We start from the raw sequence: 24,895 nt of genomic DNA on the forward strand, positions 1-24,895 counted from the left end.
TATTATTCTTTCCTGAGACCCCTGAAATCATCTGAGCCTTTTTTTTCCTGGAAGGTACTGAAATTTTTTTCTAATTGTCCATTTTGTTGTTATTTGGGCTGTTTTGTTTTCTACTGGGATGTTTTTGGTTTTTGAGACAGGGTTCATATAGCCCATGCTAGCATCATGCTCACTGTGTAGCCAAGAGTGATGCTGAATTCCTGATCCTGACTCTATCTCCCACATGCTGGGACTCCAGGTGCACACCGCCATTCCTGTTGCATGCAGTTCTAGGGAAGGGGTAGCCCAGGGCTTCATGGGAAGGGTAGCCCAGGGCTTCATGGGAAGGGTAGCCCAGGGCTTCATGGGAAGGGTTGCCCAGGGCTTGACACATGCTAGACAAGCACTCTCTGCTGATCTGTGTCCCCGTCCCTCCGGTTGTCCTTTTACAGCCCCAGGAACTGTTTGGTGGTGTGTCTACTCTTTGTCCCTACTTGTTTCTTTCCAGTGCAGAGGTGGGATGGAAACCCTGGTGTCCGACGGCACTCCACCACTCACTTCTTGTACGTGAGTTTGTGTTTTCTGTCTCCTAGTTGGTGCACCAAGGATTCACCAGTTTTACTGAACTTAACTCATGCTCCACACCGGCTGACTCATTTTGACTTGTGTCAGTTTTCATTTTCTTTGATCTCTACTTTTATGCAACCAATGAGTGCTCTTCTCTGTAAAGAACACTAGGTGCTGAGTGGAACAGCTCGCACGGCACAGTTCAATGTCAGGCCCTCCTACGTAAGCCCTGTTCTCCACTAGAACTGTGTTTCTCGTTTGTCCCACAGGCCCAGGGCTATCTGAAGGAGACCTCTGGCCTTCTCTTAATCTATAGTTGAATCCTAACTGCACAGTGTACTGTCTAAAATGGTGATTTAAGCCAAACATGATGATATGACCATTAACCAGAATTTGGAATTAATTCCCCTCACTTGATATTTATAGTGGAATTACAGGACCACTGTCTCAGAAAAGGCAAAGGAAGGAAAGGTTAGTTTTGAAACCTCAAGATACTAAACACACAGCAGCTTTGGGAACAGTGTGGGAAGGCACCATCCCCTCATTAATTTTAAGTTGCTTCATTCCTCACCTTTCGCTCAGCACTTGTCATTACACACCAGCCCCATTCGATCACGTTTTTGGTTAGGAAGCCAGTTCCGTTTGGAATGAGCTTTCTCATCCGTCAGTGCACCGAGAGTCCCGCCATGCATCTCTCGCGCCATTTCTCCCTACTAACCGCATGCCAGATGTGTGGCATCCGACTTTAAATAAGGTATTTCAAGTCTCCTGTTATGTTTAAATTGCAACAAAGTGAAGTGAAGTGTAAGACTGGCATGCCAAGCCAACTGCCCCGAAGGAGTACACAAAGGAGCAGTGTTAGAGACAGATGCTTTTGTTAGCCATCGAATAATGGTAAAGTAAAAAATAATAATCGTCATCATCATTGATGGGCACATAATTAAATTCCACTTAGGAAACCCATAATCTGGGCATGTCAGTGGCTTCTTTAAATGTAACTAGATACTGCTCCCGGTAAGCTTACCAGAAATGAAATTGTGACCGGTAAAGCTGTGATAGTTAAACGGAGCAGCCGTGTCACCGACCTGACCGGTGTCATTAAGGATTTCTAAGTACGTTTCATTATGTACTTAACTGGCCATGCGAATGCTAGCAACACGAAGCTACAGACAAGATTAGTTAAAAAAACCTATGCGGAAAACCTGAGCATACTACCTTTGCTTCTGTACATTCACAGTATCTCCAAAGAATCCCTTTGGACAGACACGTGTCACTGACGGTAGCACACGCCAGTGCTTCTCTCCCGACGTGCTACCAAGCACATGTCTTCTAAACCAGCATCACCCCACTCAAAACCACTGCCTAGGGAAACCTGTGGCTAAAGAACTTTCCAATAAATAGCCCTCTATTCAATAAATATACTCTGTGCTAAGTCTAATATACAAATAGGATGATAAAAGTTTTAAAATGGATGGACCCTTGTCCCAAGGCTGTATTTGCCCTTAACAAGGTTACTGACCATTTCTTTCCAGAGGAGTCTGTATTATGTTCAAGTCTGCTTGTGATAAACTATTACCTAAACAGATGTATGTTCTCAGGTTTACACAGGAGACTTTCCTCGTTATTTTCAGACATTGTACAGGGTGGTTTTTGTTACTTTGTTTTTGGCTATTATCTACAAGTGTACATGTCGGGATGTTTGTACTGGGGCGAGGGTCCTGGTCAAGTCAGGAGTGTTCGTCAGTGCTGCTGCTGAAGGATCTGCTCCGGATGTGATTTCTCAGCTGCTCTATGAGTTCAGGATTCTGTTGCTGTATCTGCTGCGCAAACTGCTGCCCCCTGCAGGACAAAAGCAGAAATGAACTGGAAATGCTGTCGGACTTTCAAAGGGGATTTTTTTTTTCCTGCAAACACAAGTTTTAGAGCCATAATATCACCACTATTCCACATAGCATTATTGCAGGACAGAGAGGCCACATGGGCGTGTGTATGCTGTGTGGGTGTGTACATTTCATGTGTATACTGGGGCACATAGGGTTAGTGCACATGTGGCAGTCAGAGGACAACTGTTAGTATTTTCCCTTGGGTGCAGTTCCTTTTTGTTTGTTTTAAGACAAGCTTTACTTATTGTCCAGAAAGCTCTGGTATAGGCTAGGCCGGCTCAAGCCCAGGGACCCTCTGTCCCTAGTTTCCCAGCACTGGAATTACAAGACGGGTCATCACTGCCAGATTTTTTGTTTTTTGTTTTCAGCTCCATGGGAGGATAGAACTCAAGTCTCCCTGGGAGCAAGGTAAGCGCTACCAACTGAACCATCTCTCCAGCCCAGGACAGAGTTCATTCTTAGGAAACAAGACATCCTTTGCTTGTCAGCCTCTTGTGGAAGATGAGAAGAAAAACCAAACGCTGAAGAAAAGGGCCTGAATTGGACACAACCTACTTGTCCACTATTTAATCGTGTGTGCTCCTTACTGTGGACCCTGAAACAGAATGCACTGATCTTCCTAGTTTCTCAGGCTACAACGTAACAACTCCCAGTCTGGGATCCTGAGAGAGGTCAGTGAAAGTCAAGACAGTCTATGTAGCTGTGACTGTCCTGGAACTCACTCTGTAGAACAGGCTGGCCTCAAAAACAGTGAATGTTTTAAAAGTCAAAGTTTTAACATAGGCCTGGGAATGTATTTCAATGACAGAACTTCCTTTAAATATTTACGAGTATGTAATTGTCCGTGTGTGTGTGTGTGTGTGTGTGTGTGTGTGTGTGTGTGTGTGTGTGTGTGTGTTTATATGCATGGCTGTGCAAGTGCACAAGCCTAAGCCAGAACCGAGATCAGTTGTCCTCCTCTGTTTCTCCCTGTCTTTTCCTGAAGCTCAACTTGGATTTTCTTAACTAGGCTGGAAGCCAGCATGTCCCAGCAATCTCTGTCTCCCCTTTGGAGCTAAGGCTACAGTGGGCATGGGATGCCCAGGTTCTTACGTGGGTATTAAGATTATTATTCGCACTATTGTACAGATAGGTTCTTAATCTCTGAGCCATCTCTCCAGCCCAACAGAACACTTTCCTAGCGTGCCTATGGCTCTAGCTTCGATCCCAACCATTTATTAGACACAGTCATACACAACTTTGAAACAGGATGGTAGTGCATATCTCTACTTCCAGCACAAAGGAAGAAGAGGCAAGAAGATCAAGAGTTCAAGACTAGCCTCAGCCACATAGTAAACTCAAGATCAGCATGGTCTTTCTAAGACCCTGCCTGGGGAAATAAAGAGCTTAGACAGTTGTAGAAGCCAACATGGAAGGTCCTTGGGTTTACTCACTTTTCTGAGTCCTGAGGAAACTTGTTTCTGTCTCTTCATTTGAATGCTGTTCAGAAACTGTATAGAATTTTTCTGTTACTCTGAACTTCCCTAATCTTTCTCTGAAGTTGCATTCCTCACCATTTGCCTATGGTATTACTGCCCTGTGGCTGACCTCCATGCTGGCTTAACTCAAACAGCAATGGGGATTTTTTGGGGGGGGTCATTTGTTTGTTTGGATTTTTGTTCTTATTTTTCCTTCTCTTTTCCATTCTTCTCTGGCAGCGGCTGAGATTTATAATTGCCTGTCCTGGGTTTTTTTCCTTTAAAATATAATAAGAGGGTTCTAGTCTAGTCTAGTCTAGTCTATTGAAATTACAGTAGAATAAGTCTATCACAAATTCTTCAGTACATGTGTTACATGAATTAAGCATGAAAATCATGCCACTTAAGGATCTCTCTAAAAATTCAACATCCTAAGCGGTGACTGGGTTTGAGAACAAATTAGAAATTGGAACTGTGGCTTCCTATAAACCTGGCAGGGGCAGTATCAGACACATATTCGAGTTGCAATGTCTTAGGCAATTCTAACATATTAATGTGCTTACATGTATGCAGTCACTCTTTAAGTGGCCCAGAAGCCTGACTGCATTTCCTAAGTGTTCTGAACACTAATGATGTAACACGCAATCTGACCTTAAAACTCATTTTACTTCCTTGCTTTTGTGGTGCTAGGGATTGAACCCAGTGAGGGCTCTAGCACTGAAGCAGAGGTGATTTGTAAGCCAGGTATGGGCCCCATGTTTGTCATCACAGTACACTTAGGAAGATCACCTTAGTTGGAAGTCAACACTGGCTACACAGCAAGACAGTATTTCAAAAGACTGATTTTAAAATTTGGGTCTGCACCTAAATTAATACATATTTTCAGTAGACATATGATTTACCACTTAAATCCCAGAGTAGTTATTCAAGCTTACAAAATTAAAAAAATAAACCCATTGGCGAAATTGAAGGATTAATGCTTTACATATGAGGTCACAATGAGAGTGCATTAGTGAGCAGGGCATCAATCTTCAGGGACACTCTGTAAGTGTACAGCAGGACAACAATCATCGGGGACCCTCTGTAAGTGTACAGCAGGACATCAATCCTCAGGGACCCTCTGTAAGTGTACAGCAGGGCACCAATCATTGGGGACCCTCTGTAAGTGTACAGCAGGACATCAATCCTCAGGGACCCTCTGTAAATGTACAGCAGGACATCAATCCTCAGGGACCCTCTGTAAGTGTACAGCAGGGCATCAATCTTCAGGGACCCTCTGTAAGTGTACAGCAGGACACCAATCATCGGGGACCCTCTGTAAGTGTACAGCAGGGCACCAATCCTCAGGGACCCTCTGTAAGTGTACAGCAGGGCACCAATCCTTAGGAACCCTCTGTAAGTGTAGATGTCAATACTGATATCCCAGGGACCCTCTGTAAGTGTACAACAGGACATCAATCCTCAGGGACCCTCTGTAAGTGTACAGCAGGACATCAATCCTCAGGGATCCTCTGTAAGTATAGATAACAGTACTATATACCAGGGACCCACTGCAAGTGTAGATAACTGTACTGTTATCCCATGTGACCCTAAATCCACACTAAGAACAACTAAGAATTTTACCTGTACCTCAAAATAATAAGTAGATGTCCTGACTCCTCAGGAAGTTAAGACTTATTCCTCAGCAATTCCAGCTACCAGTTACAGATGGAAACTACCCACTTCCTTGTTTGTGTTTTATTCATTTGCTTGCTTGCTTCCTGCTAACAGGGTATCATTATGTAGAACTGGCCAGTCTGGAACTCACAGAAGATCCGCCTGCCTCTGCTTCCCAAGTGCTTGGAATTGAAGGTGTGCACTGCCATACCAGGGTTTCGCCTACTTTTACTTCTAAAAGCTCCTTTTAAAGATCTGCTGGAATGTGAAAATTCAATGGAGAGAAGGAAAACCGTCTGTGAGCAACACGATTTTCCCCAAAAAGGTAGAGCTGGCCACAGTCCCGGTCTTCCGGATCCCACCCTTCACGTTGAAATGTGACTCCGATTTGCCAACTTCTTAGAAATGCCTGTATGTTTCACTAGGCAAGTCATTCTAACAGGAAACAACTAATGAAAGCTGTGAAACAAACTAGAAACAAACTATCAGGTGTCGAATACATGTGTGTTGCTTCCATTAAGTAACTTAGTGCTGGTTAGCCTTTTGTCAGTTTGACACAATCCTCAGCATATCAAGAAAGAGAATATCAACCCTTCATCAGACTGGCCTGCAGGTAAGTGTGGAATAGTTTTCTGACTAATGATTAATGTGAGAGGCCCCAGCACAGAGTCCTCAGTTGTGCAAGAAAGCAAGCTGGGAGAACCACAGAGAACAAGCCAGCAAGCAGCACTCCTGCCTGGTGCCTGGCTTCCATTGCTGCCTCCAGGTTCCTACCTTGAGTTCCTGCTCTGACTTCCCTTTATGGCGGACTATAAACTGTGAGCTGAAATAAACCCTTTCCTGAGCAAGTGCTCTTGGTCACCTTGTCTTCCAAGTCTAACAGAACACAAGCCAGGGCAAACACTCACGCTTGGATAAGGCTAGACAGGTCTGTTAGGCCTCCAACTCCAGCAGCAGGTCCTCCGATGGCATTTGTCATCATCCCTGACATCCTAGGGTAATAAAAGGCATGACGTGGGGATTAGCATATATTCCTCAGGGGAAGGAGAAGTCGGTGACATGTGTCAATATCTTTGAAGGGATTGGGTCAACTGTGTGAGTTGACCTTAAATTCCAAGTGATTGGTAATCCAGCAATTTTGTTTTTATCAATTATGAGATGATGAGCTTCAATTAGGAGCCTGGCAATGAGAAGGGGAAGGCATGAGGAGCCCGGCGATGAGAAGGGAAAGGCATGAGGAGCCCTTGTACTTACAGCTGCTGAACTTGAGGGTTCTGCATCAAACTTGCAGCCTATAATTGAAAAATAGTATTGCCCATTAAAATGACGTTGATGCATAGGGATGTCACAAAAATGCTGGAAGGGTGCAGGGACGAAACCTAACGACACACACCCTAACCATGGAATTTCAGTGCGCCATACGAGGGAAATGAGATGGTTCAGAAGAGAAGGTAACGGAAACAGTAGTCAACTGGGAAAATGAGACTGCAGACAATTGAAATAGAGACACTGATTAATGGAGGGTGCTGCCACTACTGATCAGATCAATGTGTCAAAAAGCAAAGAGAAACTTTAAAACTATAAAGATGTAAAAGTTGAGAGAAACAATGCCAAAGAGACGTTTGTGACTGTGATGGAGACCAGCCCAGCCCTATCTAGAAGGCTGCAGATGAAGAAAGGTCCCGCCTGCTTCCTTCACAGACCAACAATGGCTGGCCAATAGACCTCAACACTCCACGTTAAAGTATAATCGACCCAGTCCTTCTGTTATTTATCTTTATAATTTTCATCGGTTTCTATTTTCACTATTTGGCGGTACTGAGGATTGAGGCTTCTTGAACACTATACACGTCCTAACACTGAACTACAGCCTTGGCCCTCACTTTGTTTGCCTGTTTATCTATTTATTATAGCAATGCCGGGAAATGGAACCTACTGTGTCAAGGATGCCATCCAAGTGCTCTGACACCGAGGCCCACCCACAGTCCCACACTGGCCCCTTTTAAGAGTCCAAGATGTGCTTTTAACTCTCCTCTTTTGCAGCTCCTACACGGTGTGGTCACACCTTATTTTGGTATATAGCAGCTTACAGACTAAATTTAATCTGGAACTAAATTCCATTTTCATATTCTGTTACAGTAATATAACCTGAGTCCTAGAAATCGAGCAAGCCAGGTTTTAGAGCATCAGGGACTTACAGAGAAACATGCATTTGCCAACGAATAGGAAAGAAGGCCAACCAAATCGATAAGAGACTGTGTCTTTCAGTTGAACTAAGGATTTAATGATTGTAAAACACATTTACTTGAACAAAGATGAACAAGAACTGATTCCTGCATTCCAGGAGCAGAATGTATGGTAGAATGAATGTGGTTTTGTTTTGAGACAGGGCCTCGCCATGTAGCCAAGGCTGGCCTCAAATTCCTGTGTAGCCAAGGCTGGCCTCAGCCTTCCATATGCAGGGAATGCAGACATGCACCACCCTGCCAGGCAGCAGAATGTTTACATACAAAGTCTGCAGCCAGTAATCCAAGGAGTACTGTAGACCCAGGTAACAGCTACGCCCACCAGACACTGGACCAAATCATGCTTGTTTTTCAAAGAACCATACGTTCTTTCTGTTGGTTTGAAGAATGGCGGGCAGGACTGGAGATGTTGCTTAGCTGCCTAGGATGCATGAAAGCCTGGGTTCAGTCTCCAGCACTGCATAAACTGGCTGAAGTGAGGCAGGCCTGTAACTCCAGCACTTAGGAGGCCCGAAGAGCAAAAGTTCAAGGACACCTTCAGCTACCTACCACGTCTGAGGCTAGTTCAGGCAAGTTTGAACCTGGGCTACGTGAAGAATGTTTTTAAAAACATAAAAACTCAAGGTTGGGGATTTAAGGTCAGTGGTAGAGCGCTTGCCTAGCAAGTGCAAGGCCCTGGGTTCGGTCCCCAGCTCCGAAAAAAAAAAAAAACAAAAAAAACATAAAAACTCTAAAGACAGAAAACAAGGCCAGCAATATTGACGGGCAAGCTTGGGGAATGGCTATAAGCAAAATCCTCAGACAGCATTTGATAGATATATCTTCCTAGGACCAGTTTTATGCAACTTTGGGGTTTTAAATTACATTCATTCATTCATTCATTCATTCATTCATTCATTCATTCATTCATTGACTGTGCATGTGTGGCACAGTGCTCATGTAAAGGTCAAAAGGCAACTTGTGGAAGTCGGTTCTTTTTTTCCCCCACGTCCTCAGGTTTGTGTAACAAGCACTGTTGCCTGCTGAACTATCAGGTTTGTGTAACAAGCACTGTTGCCTGCTGAACTATCTCGCTCGCCCAAGACAGTGGTTTTTAAACTTCCATATTTGCAAACTGGCAATCTAATGAAAAATAAGTATGAATCTTGTCTTATAAAGCATACATACTCCCACTAACACCAATGTTCATGTTCCAGTTTCAGAAAGCTGTGGGCTTTCTAAAGACACCCTGGCTTCCTCCGAGTTGGACAGGTAAAGAGGCCTGGTCTTAGCCTCAGCCTCTGAGCACCTGTCACTCACCAGGAGCTCCTGTGTTGGTTTCTAAAAGCATTTGGAGCCTGCACTCCCAGTTCCTGAGAGGCTGAGGCAGGAGAATCACTTGCACTCAAGAGCTATGGGTCAGTTTCAACAATGACTGAAAAATCCCACCTCCCAAAAAGAATGGTAGAGAAGGATAGCAAATATATCACAGTCAGCACCCCAGAGATCAAAAGTATACTCACCATGGTGATGAAGGCCGGGTTATTTATCAAGCTGGCCATGTCAAAGGTCAACCCAGTTCCTGTCTGAAAAAGAGTTAGATCTGAGATTTGTTCCAGCCACCGTGATGTCAATCAATTGTGAGTGACAGGATCTCTTCCCCAGTGACAACTTACAGGACTAGATACCTCTCTTAACTTCTGCTCTGCTATTTTCAGATTTGACTTATAGGAGTCGTTTTCAGGATCAAGATCCAGTGCCTTCTGGTAGCTTGTAACTGCCTCTTCAAACTTATTCATGGCGGTGAGGGCTAGCCTTTGGAAATAGAGCAGAGTTATGCTATTAGAACAGCAGAAGGTCATAGGCTCAGCGTATTCAGGGCCCTTGCATTCTATTCTAACCCTCATTATGTTATGGTTCAGAGAGTGAGCAATCAATTCTCCCCAGCTTCAAGATTCTATAAACTTCAGCCATCTCCTCCCTGTTCCATTGCACACGTGTCCCACACAGATCAGAAACTGAAAGCTCAGAAAGACTGCTCACCCTTCTGTTTTCCTCAAGACTGACAGGTAAATGAAGCAGCTTCCTTTATGAATCTCTAGGCTGTGCTAAACCAAGATTTGTGCTAGCAACCCTGTGATCATGTAAACCCATGATGCTGACACCCTTTTCAAGGACCCTAATAGCCAGGAGCATCAAACCTTTTGACCTTATAACAGTGCTGTCACCTACAGATGTGTTTGGCTGCATTCGTAACTATCCTGGGACACATGCAGCCCACAGGCCTCAGGTGGGACACAACCACATCTGGATGCTATGTACTTGAAAGCATCCCACATCCTATCTTCCTAAAAGACTTGAACAGTAATGAATATTAGTTTCCCACTTCCTTTTTCTTAATTGCCTCACTTCCTATAGCTTTATTTTTATTTGTTGTATTTATTTATTTATTATTAATTAATTAATTTATTTATTATTGAAGGGAGTGGTGCCAGGGGACAAATATGGAGACCACAGGTCAACTCTGTTGTCTCCTTCTTTCTTTTTCTTCCACTTTAACAAGGACTTTCGGGTTGAACTAGAACTGTCAGGCTTACACAGCAAGTGTGTTTACCTGCTGACCCATCTTGCTGGCCCCTAGTTTCTCGTCTGTTAAATTAAAATCAGATTGTAGGTATCAGATGACTAGTCCTGAAAAACACGTTAGTTGTTAGACAGAATAAGGATCTTCTGTAACTCAAATAATAAATTATTATCCCAGGCAAAAGCCTTAGCATTACTGCATTTTAATGTTTATCATTCCCACTTATAATTTATTTGAAAAATTCATCAGAATTAAGCAGTAATAACTACATAAAAAAGATAGTATTAAGTATTTTATTTGTTCTGAAATTGCTTTTTAAACAAATTAATCCTTTCTTTTCTGGATTACCTCACAGACTTCTTACATGGATAAAATTAGAATTTCTTATAACCCAACTAGTTTTCTATTAGTCAACCTTGAAGGGTCCTCAACAGAGTTCCAAATTAATCATCAATAGATATTGGGAGCCTACTATGTACCAGGTGCTACTTTCAATACCCAGCACTCCACGATTTTTTAAAAAGTCCCTAAGTTTAAGAAAATCCCCTTCCAAATGAGAAGCACAGGCAACAAGCATGTATACAGAACAGGTAGTATTAAGGAAAATGACAGCAGTGTTTGACACTGGCCACAGTACATGACAAATGGCCACATGCAGAGGACATGAATGACGGGAAGTAATCATAGAGAAGTTGGGGGAGTGCTATCAACCAAGACACAGAAGCAAACACAAGGACACTAAGAAACATGCAGGTGTAGTAAGCTTAAAACACAGGACAAAGGCACAGGAGGATGGGTCACAGGAAACAAAACCAAGGGGTCAGCTGGCTATGCTGGATCATACAAGACCTCTTTATAGTTCAGACCGTTTACTACAGTTACAAGGGAATGACTGAGTTACGCTTTTAGGGTTTGGTAGGTAAGTGTGAGACAGGGTCTCATGAGGCCCAAGCTGGCCTCAAAGTTGCCATGTAGCCAAGGATGACCTTGAACTCACGATCCACTTGCTTCTACCTCCAAAGTGCTGGACTATTGGCATGCAACACTACACCCAGTTTATGCAATGCTAGGGCTCAAATCCAGAGCTACCAGCATGCTAGGCAAGCATTCGATCTATTTAGATATTCGACTCTTCTGGGTTATACTTTTGAAAGCTCACTCTGGCTTCTCTGTAGAGGATCAACATTGGTGAGATATAGAATTGAGGTGTACAGACCACTCAGGACGTAACTGAAGCAGAGTAGGTAAGCCATGGAAATCTGGGCTAGTCCTATAAGCAAGCTAGTCAGCAAGTGAATCTAAGATACTCCGGACAATGAGCCTAGGCCAGGTATGCCAGATGAAATGGATCCAAAACAACTCCTCAGCTTTGGGCTGAAGCATTGGGTACATGAGGTCTGGGGAAAGCTTTAAGATGAGAACAAGAGTTCTCATAGGAACACGTGAAATTCAAAATGTCTATTAAATCCTCCAACAGAGAGACAATAAGGAACGGGATGTTTGAGTATGGAGTTCAGACATAGAACATGCAGCACAAGCAGGCGGTTCTCACTCACGGAAATCTAATCCCATAAAGTCTCCATGAGCACGGAACTAACAAGTACCAAACAGTGGTTTCCAGGGAAAACACATGGGTAGGGACCTATGAAACTTACTTGTGCTTTTATTGTCCAGGCTATGAAGTGAGTTTACTCATACAGTTTCTTACAACGCCCTGTCAGTCCTGAAATACCCGTGATGACCTCATCCCCAAGTGTAGACATCTCCATTTAACTACATTTCTTTCTATTACTTTTGACTTATTATCACACGGGATACACCGTTAGGATATTCACCATGAAGCCTTAACCACGGCATATATGATTCCCCCTGGCAATGCCTTGGACAGTGTCTGGGCACTCACCCCATCCTTCCGTAGGCCTTGCTGTATTTTGAATCAATTGCGATGGCTTTCTCACAGTCCTTGATTGCATCTGTGTAGTGACTTAATTTGCTTTGAGCGGCCGCCCTGAGAGGAGAGACATTACAATAAGGCAGCAGACCCCAGGCTTTTCAGGCACGAAACTGCACAGTTCTCGTCCCAGTTTTTACGTCGCTCATCATAAATTTCTAAGTCGAACTGTCTGATTGTATGACAATTTAAAAACAGCTCAAAACATCAGAAAGAAAATGTAAGCTTGGTTTTCTTTCCCCTTTGCTTTAGAAAACACAGATTGTGGGTCATTACAACCTTCCTACCTATTTACTGCCTCTCAATTTGCCTGAGACGCAAACTGAGAACACGGAGACATCTGGACCGCTGGGGAGGCAGAGAGAGGGGGCAGCTGCTATGAACTGGTCACTTTTATAGTAAGGTTAAAGCATACCAAGAATTCCCAACCCATGACAACCTCTTCCATTCTGTTACTCCTGACACAGACTAAACTTTATTCCTTCAGTCTCTCCAAAGTTACCATCGTCCCCCTCAGGAAACCCTGGAATCTACTGCAGAAGAAGGCCGAAGAGACCAACTCAGGACAAACAGCATCTGCCTGGGCAAACATCTTAGCAATTAGGATGCTGCTGATAACTATGTCAGCTAGGAAGGGTTCACTCAGAAGAGCAATGGGGAGGAAACGCAGACCATAAGATTCGTACTCAGAGGCCAGTGAGGGAGAATCGGCAGCCAAGAAATGGCTGCACAAGGTCAGACATGAGGGCCAGAGCATAGGATGACATCTTAGGTCCTCACTACTCTACCCATTCACCCAGGGCATGTTGTACCCCTCTACTCCAAATGCTATACCTCCCAAACTTGAGGTCCCTTCTAGTAACAAAGGCAGGATGCCCTTGGGGGAAATAGTTACGAATCCAAAAGTTGACTTAGATTCCCTCATGCTCAACAGACAAAAGCCCACAACAAGCATTCCCCACTCTCTCCAGCTTGCTGAGTTTGCCCACAAACTAAGAAGCACTGTTCAACTCCTGCTCTCTTTATTCTTCTCTTAGAGCCATGTCTGCTGTCTAAATTGCACAAACTGATTGTTTGTTTAACCTTCTACAGTAATCTACACTAAGCTCCTTCAGGGACTTCCTGGTCTCCCTAGTAACACACATGAAAACAATAAAACAGATGCAAACCTCTGTGTGTGTGTGTGTGTGTGTGTGTGTGTGTGTGTGTGTACCTATGCGTGCTTGTGTATTGCAGTCAGGTACCTTCAGGTGTCAGTCTTCACCTTTCTACCTTGAGACAGGGTCTCCTCCAGCAGGGTAATTAGCCCTGAGCCTCTGGAGAGTCTCCTGCCTCCCCTCTCATCCCCAGGGGCATGCTGGAATTATACATGCTGGCACTACATAGGTCTGGGATCTGAACTCAGGGTGCTTGCGTTTGGGGGAAATGCATTCAAATCACCAGACTTGTGAAGCAAATGTTTTACCCACTGAGACAGCTCCTGGATAGGACTAAAACACTGTGTTCTTCACTGACCTCGTCATGCCTTAAATGCTCTAATTTCCTCTGGCCATCAAAGTAAAGATTAGGAGTATCGACTTCTGTCGTGGCTAATCTTGCAGTCAACTTGACTGCATCTAGAATTAACCAAACAGAGCAGCTGGGTACAGCTAAAATCCAGATCATTCGAAGTTGGAAGACTGACCCTAAATCTGAGCTACAGAAGATGTGGGTCTCACAAAAGGGCATGAAGGAAGGAAGCTTGCTTTCGCCTCAGTCTTGCTGGCCAGTTCTCTTCTGTTCCTGAGGCCCTCCTCCCTGGGGTAAGAGCCCACTTCTTTGGAATTACAACACAGACTGAAAAGGGGCAGTGCTCTAGGACTTCCCTGGGACTCCAGCACTAGATTGGGACTTCGGAGACATCCAGTCTTGTGGACCGAACAACTACTGGAATCCTGGACTTTCTGTTAAGAGACTGCCATTGTTGGACTACTTGGCCCACAGCCTGTAAGCCGCTCTAATAAATGACAGACAGACAGACAGAAGATGAAAGGATGGACAAGTACACACACACACACACACACACACACACACACACACACACACAGAAAGAGAGAGAGAGAGAGAGAGAGAGAGAGAGAGAGAGAGAGAGAGAGAGAGAGGATTATTTTTCTATTCTATCCATTCTGTTTTCTGGAGAACCCTGACTAATACAATATTATTGCATCCCATCAACACTGTATAGCCAAAGAAAATGGCCAAATGTTTGTCAGCTCTCCATGAGCAGCGTTCTAGAACACCAGTCCTACAGAAAGGCCGCTAGAAGAGACACTGATAATCCCGGACTCTGAAACTGGGAATATAGATCTTCCAATTTTTCTGTAAGCAGTATCCCATCACCTGTAGATTAGCTCTGATAAAAAAATTTGAAAATCAGTTTTCACAACTAATATGCACATTAATGACTGGCATACACGTACTCCAGAAAGTGGATTTTGACGCAACAGAAGACTGGCACTTTTGACGGACATGTGGTATCTGTCCTGAGTCTCTAACACCAGCCCTGGTGAGGCAGATTTCTGTGAGGTTAAGGACAGTCCCCTGTCTCAAATAAATAAATAAATAAATAAATAAATAAATAAATAAATAAATAAATAAATAAATAAGTAGTCTGTACATGTTTTTGCCCCATTTGATCTTCTAAACTATAATACATCTATAACTAAACTCTGTACCAGTGTAGTAAGGCTAGAATGAAGTGCTTCCTTGGAGAAAGCTCCATTTCTGGCCACCACAGAAAACCCCCACACACTGGGGAGTATAGTTCATGTCTACTAGCATATTCTACCAATGTTTAAGTTGCTTGGAGAAAACCAGTTCAGACAGCGACTGATGCCTGAAACCCTGCCGACTCACGTCGCTGGGCTAATAATTTAGTAACCGGCATCTCGTCTAGAACTGACAATTCCTGAGAAGTCTAAGATGATGGATAACACTTAGCCGTGAACCTGACTCTGGCTAGAAGTGAAACCCTCCACCTGACTCCCATGCGCCTCCTGCTCCTGTGTATAGACTCTCCATTCTTCTCCTAAGAGAACATTTTTTTATCCAACTGGTACTTAGCATCAGATCCTTGCCTGTGCTAGGCAAGTGCTCTCCCACTAAGCTAATGCATGTGCTAGGGAGATGCAGGTGCACAGACGCTTTCTAAGAATCATGGATGTGCCAGTAGTGAAGTACTACTCCTGCACTCAACCGTGCTGGAGGTCAGTGGGGCTTGGGGGGAAGGCTTGCTGACCATCAAGAAAAAGTGGCTCCAGGTGTGTTCACACATGCCACACTTTTCATCCCAGGAATCAGGAGGTGGAGGCAGGGGGATCAGAAAATCAAGAACAGCTTCACTCACATCGTTCGATGCTAGCCTAAACTGTACAAGACTGAGAAAAGATGGGGGCTTTTTCTTCTTTCTTTGTGTTGTTTTGCTTGTGATTCGGTTTCCAGCTCTCATTTTTGAGACACTATCTTGTTTCTGTAGCTAGGCTGGTCTTGAACTCTCCATCTTTGGGCCTGAACCTCTCTAGCCCTGGGATTATACATATATGTTGCCATGCCTCCTAGAAAAGGTGGCTTTGAGTCTGTGTCTCTGTCAACAATTCTTTGTGCAGCCTAACTGAGGGCCTTCCTTCTTGAGATCATAAAAGTTTAGTGTTTACTAAAAATTAAGCAAATCATCTTTTTTCTCATTAAGAAAACTGCACCGTGAGGAGTCATTCACCGTACTGGGCACTATTCCAGGTCTTTGCACATGGTAGGCAAGCACTCTACCACTTCACTACAATCCCACCCTTGGTCCACCAGTCTCAAGATTCTCTGATCTCTGTCTTTCCATGCTGACAACAATGATCAAAGCCAGGAGGACCTAATTCAGAGAGTTGGGACAAAAGAAAGGGGTTGTTTTGCTTTTTTGTGTGTGTGTGTGTGTGTGTGTGTGTGTGTGTGTGTGTGTGTGTGTGTGTGATATGTGTGTGTATCTATGTTTCTATGTTTATGGGCACACTCATACTGCAGAATATGCAAGGATTTCAGAGGACAACGTTCGGAGTGGTTCTCTTCTTCCCCAAGAAGGGTTGTGAGGACTGAACTCAGATCAGCAAGCACCTTTCCATATGGAGTCGTCCAGACAGTGTTTCAATCCTGCTAGCTAGAGATCACAAATGGTGAGCTAAGGCGATAGTGGGTTTGTGGAGCTGAGAGGCCTGGGAAAGAAGGTGAAACCAGGATGCATTTGAATCTCCTCTGGATGAAGGCCAGCATGCCACCATCTGCAATGTCAGTGCTTGCTAATGATAATGTGTCTGTACTCCGCTTCCCTGTCTGTGATGGGGTAGAATGGTGAACTTCAGTACAACATGGGCCACGCCTGTAGCCACCGTCTCTATCCTGACCGTTAGAACAAAAGCATGAACATCGCTTGTATTCTATTTTTGTAGAAAAAGTCCTGGCTGCTTCGCATTTCCTTGGCCATCTATAATTGAGTTATAACAAATTAAGTTATCCTTAATAACTATTCTTGTAACTAAAAAAAAAAAAAGCTTATGCCACTTTGTTTGCTATGTTTTTAGCTTTGGAAAGGGTCATTCAGTTGACTTAAAAATTTGGTTTTGGAGGTCTCATAATTTAACTCAAGCAGACTTCAAACATGTTATGTAGCCTGGGTGGCCTCAATCCTAAAGATACTTTGCCGTGGTCTCTGGAGTGAGATTATAGGTGTGTGTCACCTGAGTTACACTGTAGTTTACTTATTTGGAGACAAGGTCTCACTCTGCATCCCTACCTGTCCAGAAACTTACAAGCAGGTCAGGTCAGCCTGGAACTCACAGCGCAACAATGTATTTTGAAAGAAATACTTGAAGTCTAGGACTAGCTCTTTGTGCGTATGACTGCCCCTCCAAGTGCACTTTGAAGTGGCCAGTATCATGTTTACTTTGCAAGAAATAGATTCTTACAAAGGATAAGTGAGTGCCCAAAAATTGTACAGAAAATAAGCAGTAGAACTGCGATTCATTGATCAAGTTCAATCTCAGCGAACTGACTTTAGGAATCTGCTAGAAAAATGGGAAAACAAAATGCAAAACCACAGGCCCTCATTCCCATCCTCCTCAGAGGCAAGTCGACTAGATGGTGCTACTAACTGTCCTTTGTTACAATGGCTTGATGATTCAGAATTCTATTTGTAGGTGCAGGTACACGTGTGACTGCATACGTATGCAAGTGGAGGACAGAGACCACAAGGTGCCCTCGACCTTCCTTTTGGAGACATGATCTCTCACTGGCCCAGAGCTCACCAAGTAGCCTGTGCTGCCTGGCCAAGCAAGACCCTGGGCTCTACCTATCTGTGCTTCCCCAGCTCTGAGATCACAACCATGCAACTCAGTACCTGGATTTTTAAAAAATATGGGTTCTGAGGATCAACCTCATGTCCTCAAGCTTGCAACTTTATCAACTGAGCTCTCCCCAGCTCCCAGTTCTGAATTTTAAACTATGCTCTCCAACCTGAAACGTCTTCCACTCTCTCTGGTCTATGCAAAGTCCATGTCTTTCCGAGCCACTTCCAACTCTTTCCAAATCATCCAAGTGGATTTCCATACCAGTTCCCTTTCTTCCTGTTCCTTACATGATTCACCCGCCCATCCCACTTGCAAGAGCCTCCTGGAGAGAAAGGAACAGACTTAGCATTGAGGCCACACAGAAGAAAAGTGAACTTCAGGTCTGTGCAGAAACAGAAAGCATACTGTAATGTGCCCACACTCAGTCACTTACTGTTTCATGGACAGAGCTGTTAATGTGAGAATCTACCTGTTTCGCTAGTCCTGGAAATGTCTTCTGTTTCTTTACTTGCTCTCTGTTTATCAAACAAAACCATGTGAGTTCCTGTCAGGCATGTGGCTGCTGCCACAGGATATGCAAGCCCCAATCTCTGCCCTTTGTGGTAAGAAAGAATGCAAATCCATATCAAACACGAGGGGAAGCATGCTAAACCCATGTAAGTGCTACATATGTGGTAAGTGCTACTCAAAGAATTAAAAAAAAAGTAAAAAGTAAAAAAAAATCAACAACAACAAAACCTCAGGCTTTCAAAGAAGGACACCTGAACTGGAGAGATGACTCCTCTGTTAAAGGTGAGGCTCTTAGCCAAAAAGACACAGAAGACTCCTGTCTTCCTTGTATGGTCAATTGTAGGGTCAATTCCCAGTGACCCTAACTGTCAACAGCAACCTTCAAAGACAGAGAGTCGGACATCTCCACAAAGTAAAGTGTAGTTCATCCGACGCACTCAGTGTCAGGGGACATGTTGATTAGCATTAAACTGTGAATGGGGGCGTGGAGAACAAGGTCCTTCCCCAGAGTCTGAGTCTAAGCAGACAAGTGGCTAAGAAAAGTGGAATGGTAGTTGGCAAGGTTACCTACAGCTTGTTGAATTTCTATAGTGATAACTGTCTCCAAAAATCCCTAAAACCACTCGGGCAGTTTATTCAGCATTTATGTTAGGTAGGAAAACTAACTAACTAACTAACTAACTAACTAACTAACTAAAATCAACTAACTTTAATATTCAACAGCGTGCCCTACGACTGAATCCTTGGGGGAAAGAGCCTATCTAAATGAGAAAGAGAAGCATATTCGTTAATTTCACTTTAACAGTAATTAAAAGCAAGAATAAATATCACCAAAAATCTATCCGTCGATTATTAGCAGACATAAGAGTATTGGTGAATTCTAATCGAATAAAAAATGAATTAGGGCTGGAGCGATGGCTCAGCGGTTAAGAGCACTGACAGCACTTCCAGAGGTCCTGAGTTCAAATCCCAGCAACCACAGAGTGACTCACAACCATCTGTAATGAGATCTGGTGCTCCCTTCTGGTCTGCAGGAATACATTCAGGCAGAAAGCTGTATATAATAAATAAATATAAAAAATGAATTATTTGCTTAGGCTCCCATTTTTTCCAATTGTTTTTTAAATTTTATTTTTCTTGGATATTTTATGTATTTACATTTCAACTGTTATCTCCTTTCCTCCCTCTCACATATCCACTCCCCAAACTCCTGCTTCTATGAGGATGCTCTCACTCCCACCCACCCACTCCCACTTCAACATCACCGCATTCCCCTACATTGGGGAAACGAGCCTTCACAGGACCAAGGGCTTTTCCTCCTATTGATGCTGGACAAGGCCATCCTCTGCTACATTTGTGGCTGGAGTCATGGGTTCCTCCATGTGTACTCATTGGTTGATGGTTTAGGCTCTGGGAGCTATGGTGGGGTCTGGTTGGTTGATATTGTTGTTCTTCCCCTTCAGATCTTTCAGTCCTTTCTCTAACTAGGCTCACATTTTTAATGTATTACTCTATAATCAAGCAATTTTATGGTACTATACATATTTTGTCATAATGTCTCATAAGTATGTGCATACATAAGCATACACACACTCACACACTCACATAGACACACAGACACATTTTCACATACATGCACACACACACACACACACTCCCACACACAAACACACAGAGGCATGTACACAAAGACACATAAACACACGTATTCTAACACACATACAAAATAAAAACTTTAAAACATTAAGAAGTGAGATGGGTCAGCACATAAGAGCAGCTACTATGCAATCTCTGAACCTGAGTATAATCGTGGGAACCATGTTGGACGAGCTCCCCAAAAGCTGACCTTTGACCTCCCCACTAATGTGTGCACCCTCACTTAATCACACATATACACATCGCATATACAACTAAAACAATAAATAAGAGAATTTGGAAGAACACTAACCACAACTGGGCAACATTTCTAAAAATATTCCTTGCCTAACTAGCCATAGATATAAAATATGATAATTTATATGAAAATGTGATTAAAATAGTGATAATTAATAATTAAAGGCTTAACGCTCATAAAAAGCATGTCAAATATAGATACAGCTATCCCTAGGACAGGGAAGGAAAGAAGTTGGAACAACTTTGCAGTTAGTCTCAGTTTTTAAAATGTTTATAACTGCTCAACCAATTAAATGCATTTTTACAGATAGATCTAAAGTCCAGAAAAAAAAATACTATTAGAAATGCAGATGTTCGGGGAATCTAGATGGCACTGGAAAAAATGGGGACAATCTTAGCATCCACAGCAGATACAATGTTAAGTAAAAGATATGTCTATCCACTGATTCAAAAGGGACACAGTGTTTGAATGTTATAGGCAAATAAATAATGAGAGTAGCAAGGTAACAGTAACCACTTCAACAATGCTTGTGAAGACTTTCAAAACTTAGGACATGGGGCTGGAGAGATGGCTCAGCGTAAGAGCACTGGCTGCTCTTCCAGAGGGCCTGAGTTCAATTCCCAGCACCCACATGGTGGCTCACAACCATCTGTAATGGGATCTGATGCCCTCTTCTGGCCTGCAGGTGTATGTATAAATTGCATAAAATAAAATCTTAATAAAAAATAAAACAAAACAAAACCTTAGGGCATGTTAGGACATGGTAGTTGGTAGGGTACTTGCCCAATAAGCAACTAGGTGTGATGGGTTAATTCCAGAACTCCAAAAGTTGAGGTAGGAAGACCAGAGCTTAGAATTTCTATACTAATATTAGCTGCATGAGACCCCATCTCCCAGAGAGAGAGAGAAAGAGATGATTATTGCATACTCAGTGAACAAAGTTGAACTGCACTCCTATAAAACAAAATATTTTAAAAGAACATTAAGACTGGTGGCCTCCCCACACATATGTAACAGATGTGCAGCTTGGACTTCACGTGGGTCCTGAACCACTGGAGCAGAGGCTCTCCCAAAAGCTGTTGCCCGTCAGTGGGATGTGGTCTTCTAGCTGGGCTGCCTTGCCTGACCTCAGTGGGAGAGGAAGCGCCTAGCCTCACTGAGGCTTGAAATGCCAGGGTGGGGTGGGGACACCAGGAGGACCCCACCTGCTCAGAGGATGAGGGATGGGGGAAGGATGTGGAAGGGGGTGCCCAGGTGGGGGGCACTGATCGGATGTAAAGTGAATAAGTAAAAAAATACAATTACATAAAAAATAATAATAAAAAGATTGGCGGCCTCTGAACGAAGCCTACAGCTTTTTTTTTCTGCTTTCAGCTTATTTTTCCGTACCTTCAGATTTTTCCCAACAAACACGCTGGACATCTGCCTTTCAGAGCTGTGAGTCCCAGCGTTTGAGGATGAACAGGGAGCTACGGAGCCACCTTACCTGTTACAATAATAAACGGCATTGTTCGGATCCAGTTCTATTGCCTGCGTGTAACAGTCCACCGCGGCCGCGTAGTTTTCTTCTTTCATGTGGTTATTGCCTGCAACCAGACCAGTGACAGGCACTGTAAGCGCAGAGAGTGACAAAGGGTAACGTCTGACCCGTGAGGCTCAGCCGCAGGAGCTATAACAACATGAAGGTCGCAAGCGGTGTTTTCCACTCACAAAGGAGAACTGGGGGGAATTTTATCTTACACCACAGAGGCTCTGAGTTTCCTGGCGTTTGAATCAATTCAGCAATATGGAGTCGTGGTGACATAAAGTTCAGCGGCTGGGAGTTAAAGGCAGGCACCGTGACTGCGTCCTAGATATGTATTCTCTCCCTGTTCACTTCTTCGTTCCTTACCCGTTTAGAGCTGACCGTATTCCTCCCCTTTCCCTAGCTATCACCTCAAGCTGGACCCAACCTTCCCCTCGTCCCTTCACCACACACACCTCTGGGTGGCCATGTTAGGAAGGCTGCTAGAAGTAAGCTGGCTACACCAACTGGGCTCATATGTCTTTGGCAGATAATATCCTTTTCAAAGGACGTAGAAGCCTTTTAAGGGGATTGCAGGAGATTAGTTTCTAGAGAGACAGGACTTCGGATGCTGTCCTAGCCTGCTGAGTACTGATTTTCAGGAAGACTGAGTGCCCATACAGCTGGCAGTAATTTAAGGAGTAAAAAAGAGGGCTCCCTCCGCTGCCGTACTGCACGAAGGGGTGCAGTGTCCAGGGTGCTGGCTAGAACCACTAGATAAAAATGGAAACCCTACATCTGAGATCGGGATGAAGGACTCATGTCTCGGAGCCCCTGCCATTCCTCGGTTTCCTGTTCCTGTTGTGTTTGTCAGCTGCTCATTAGGAAAGTGGGAGACGAACCTGCAGAGAGCCAGGGCTGGAAGAGTAAAGGAAAGTCATGGGATTAAGCTTCCAAGGCAAGCAAAAGCTACCATACGTGAGGATGCGAGTAACTGCTAATGGGTAAAAATGGTTAGTAACTGATTTGGCCCTAAGATCTGTGACTGCTATAAACCAATGGACATAGTAAAAGAGCGACTTGTTGCTGCTGCTGCTGCTGCTACGGTACCTTGTGCTTTTGGGGTAGCATTTTACCATCATCAGCATTAAAACTTTCATGGGTCCCTCCTATGAACCATCTTAAATGTGTAAGTATTATCGTGTGTGTGTGTGTGTGTGTGTGTGTTACAAATATATGCAAGTACTGTAACACAAGTCACATAGAAAGCTTCCGCCTATAAGACAGGCGATATGCAAATTCAGGACACAAATGAAACCTGTGGATGTAACACAACAATAACGCATTTGGTATGGCACTTTACAACTGTGCGTGCTATTCTCCTTCAACACTCTCTCCTTCCTCTCTCACAGCCCCATCAGGAGATGGCATCGGACGGCTCTTGCTGCTTCCTCCTGCTCTTCAGAAACACAGGCAGCATCTGAAAGCCATGCACCAGGAGGGCGGTAGCTATCAAGTGGCCTCCATTAACACCTCCAGCCTGGAGTGATCCAACACTTGACAACCTACCATGACCATTTGTTTTCACACAAGTAACAAAATCTACACAGAACGGCCATCCTTTACACTTTGCCCATAAGTATGTCTGACATCTGACGCGTCTCGGTGAAACAAAGACCAAATGCTTTTATTAAAGGAGAAGGCAGGAGTGACCCAAGTCTCCCCATCTGTTGTGTTCCGGGAGTCTCACGCCACCCCTCTCTCTAACCCACACCCTCATTATGTCAAAACCAAACCAAACAAAAAGCTCCTCAGGGATTACCATTTCCCAAGGCTGCCGTGCAGAGCAAGTAGCACGCGGGACAAGAATAGCATTTTGATTTGCCTTTCACTGAACACTACTAGAACTAAGCCAGCTGCCGCAATACAATGGCAGCAGAGACCCTACAGTACCACTGAACTGTCCACACGGTGCAAAGCCCAAGTGGGAGAAAAAGTTCCGAGGAAGCTGCTCCGATCAGGAAGCATCCGTGAACAATTTGCATCTGGATTGTTGAAATCCAAAGGCTTTGGGAAATACTGCTCGGGTGGCGATGTTAATATCGGGTGTTGCTTTTATTTTACGTATAAATTGTGAGGTCATGGCACTTTCAGATTTCAACGCACTCTGATAGTATCATTTTTAGAGGAAACGAAATTGAAATGGGAGACTCATGTACGTTCTCATGTGATCAAAATAAGGAGACTAAAGAACAAGGAGGCAATGAAACGCGTTAGGTAATAAACAAGACAGATGCCCTGCGCATGCATTGATAAACTTCAGAAACCTTCCTAAAACATTAGTTACAGATGCAGGTTAAAATAGCACTTAAAACTAATCACCTCTTTTTGGTTAAAAATAAAGGAGAATTGAGTCAAATTGCAAACGCAGTTCAAAGTAAACAACCCACAGGGTATCTATTCCGAGAGGCTTTCTAGATACTGGCTAGTCTTGACGGCCTTGGTACTGACAAGGCATTCTGGGTGTGTCACCAGGCCTCTTACAAAGCCACAGGGATGACGACAGTCATGTCCTGACATCGCAAACTATCATACTGCCACCTTGGAGTTGTCACCTCCAGAGCGGCAGAAAGTAACCTCTGCGGGCGGCACCTACCTTCATCCTTCAGCTGGTCGGCCTTTCCCACGTCTTCGGGCACTGAGTTAGAAAGCGGCCGTACGTCATTCTGAAATGGAATAAAAATGTGATTCTTTTCAGCTACATGAAAAGGCATCCCAAATCTATAAATAGTAACCAACTGCACACGTTTTAGTAACTCATCGGTGATTCTCTCTCGCTAAATGTCTCACCTGAATAAGCGCAAACAAGAGACCGGATAAAGCCCTCTGGTGGACTTTGATTAGAAATAGGATTTGTTGACCTCTCCTCGATAAGAACAGGCGTCTGAGAACCGACTCTTTTTTCCCAGGGCTGGGCATTCAACCTAGGACCTGAGAAAGCCAGTGCTCGGCAGCCCACTGCACTGGGGCACCAGCGTGATGGCTTTGAGCTTTTTGCTTTACCTCAAGGCAGGGTCTTTCCCACTAGGACGCCTAGGCCACCTCTGAACCTACCTGATAGCCCAGGCAAGCATCGAACTCGCGATCCTCCTGCCTTGGTGCTGGAGTTACAGATCCCTCTTTCTTTTCTTTGTCCATAGCCAGAAATCCCACCCCATGAATGAAGTATTGAATTAATATACAGCAAGATCAGAAGTAGAAACTTCTGGAGCAGTTCATTATCCTACAACATGCATCTCCATACCGTTTACCAATAAAA

At 43.9% G+C, this 24,895-nt stretch overlaps 1 protein-coding gene across 2 annotated transcripts in view; it reads right to left on the reverse strand.

Moving 5' to 3' along the window:
• Nucleotides 1-657: 657 nt before the first annotated feature.
• Nucleotides 658-24,895, reverse strand: part of Sgtb (small glutamine rich tetratricopeptide repeat containing beta) — a 34,571-nt gene continuing 10,333 nt past the window's right edge. The window contains exons 4-11 of one of the 2 annotated variants that reach the window (XM_032898957.1): nt 24,233-24,302; nt 21,559-21,658; nt 12,255-12,359; nt 9,444-9,582; nt 9,291-9,353; nt 6,797-6,834; nt 6,451-6,534; nt 658-2,385 (exon numbers count right to left, since the gene is read on the reverse strand). In XM_032898957.1, the coding sequence (XP_032754848.1) occupies nt 2,274-2,385; nt 6,451-6,534; nt 6,797-6,834; nt 9,291-9,353; nt 9,444-9,582; nt 12,255-12,359; nt 21,559-21,658; nt 24,233-24,302 (711 nt within the window). In that variant the 3' untranslated portion in view covers nt 658-2,273. Of the gene's footprint in view, nt 2,386-6,450; nt 6,535-6,796; nt 6,835-9,290; nt 9,354-9,443; nt 9,583-12,254; nt 12,360-21,558; nt 21,659-24,232; nt 24,540-24,895 lie in introns of those variants that run through there. The other variant, XM_032898956.1, reaches the window with a different exon arrangement.

Source organism: Rattus rattus, chromosome 3 (assembly GCF_011064425.1).
Source record: "Rattus rattus isolate New Zealand chromosome 3, Rrattus_CSIRO_v1, whole genome shotgun sequence".
Taxonomy (NCBI): Eukaryota; Metazoa; Chordata; class Mammalia; order Rodentia; family Muridae; genus Rattus; species Rattus rattus.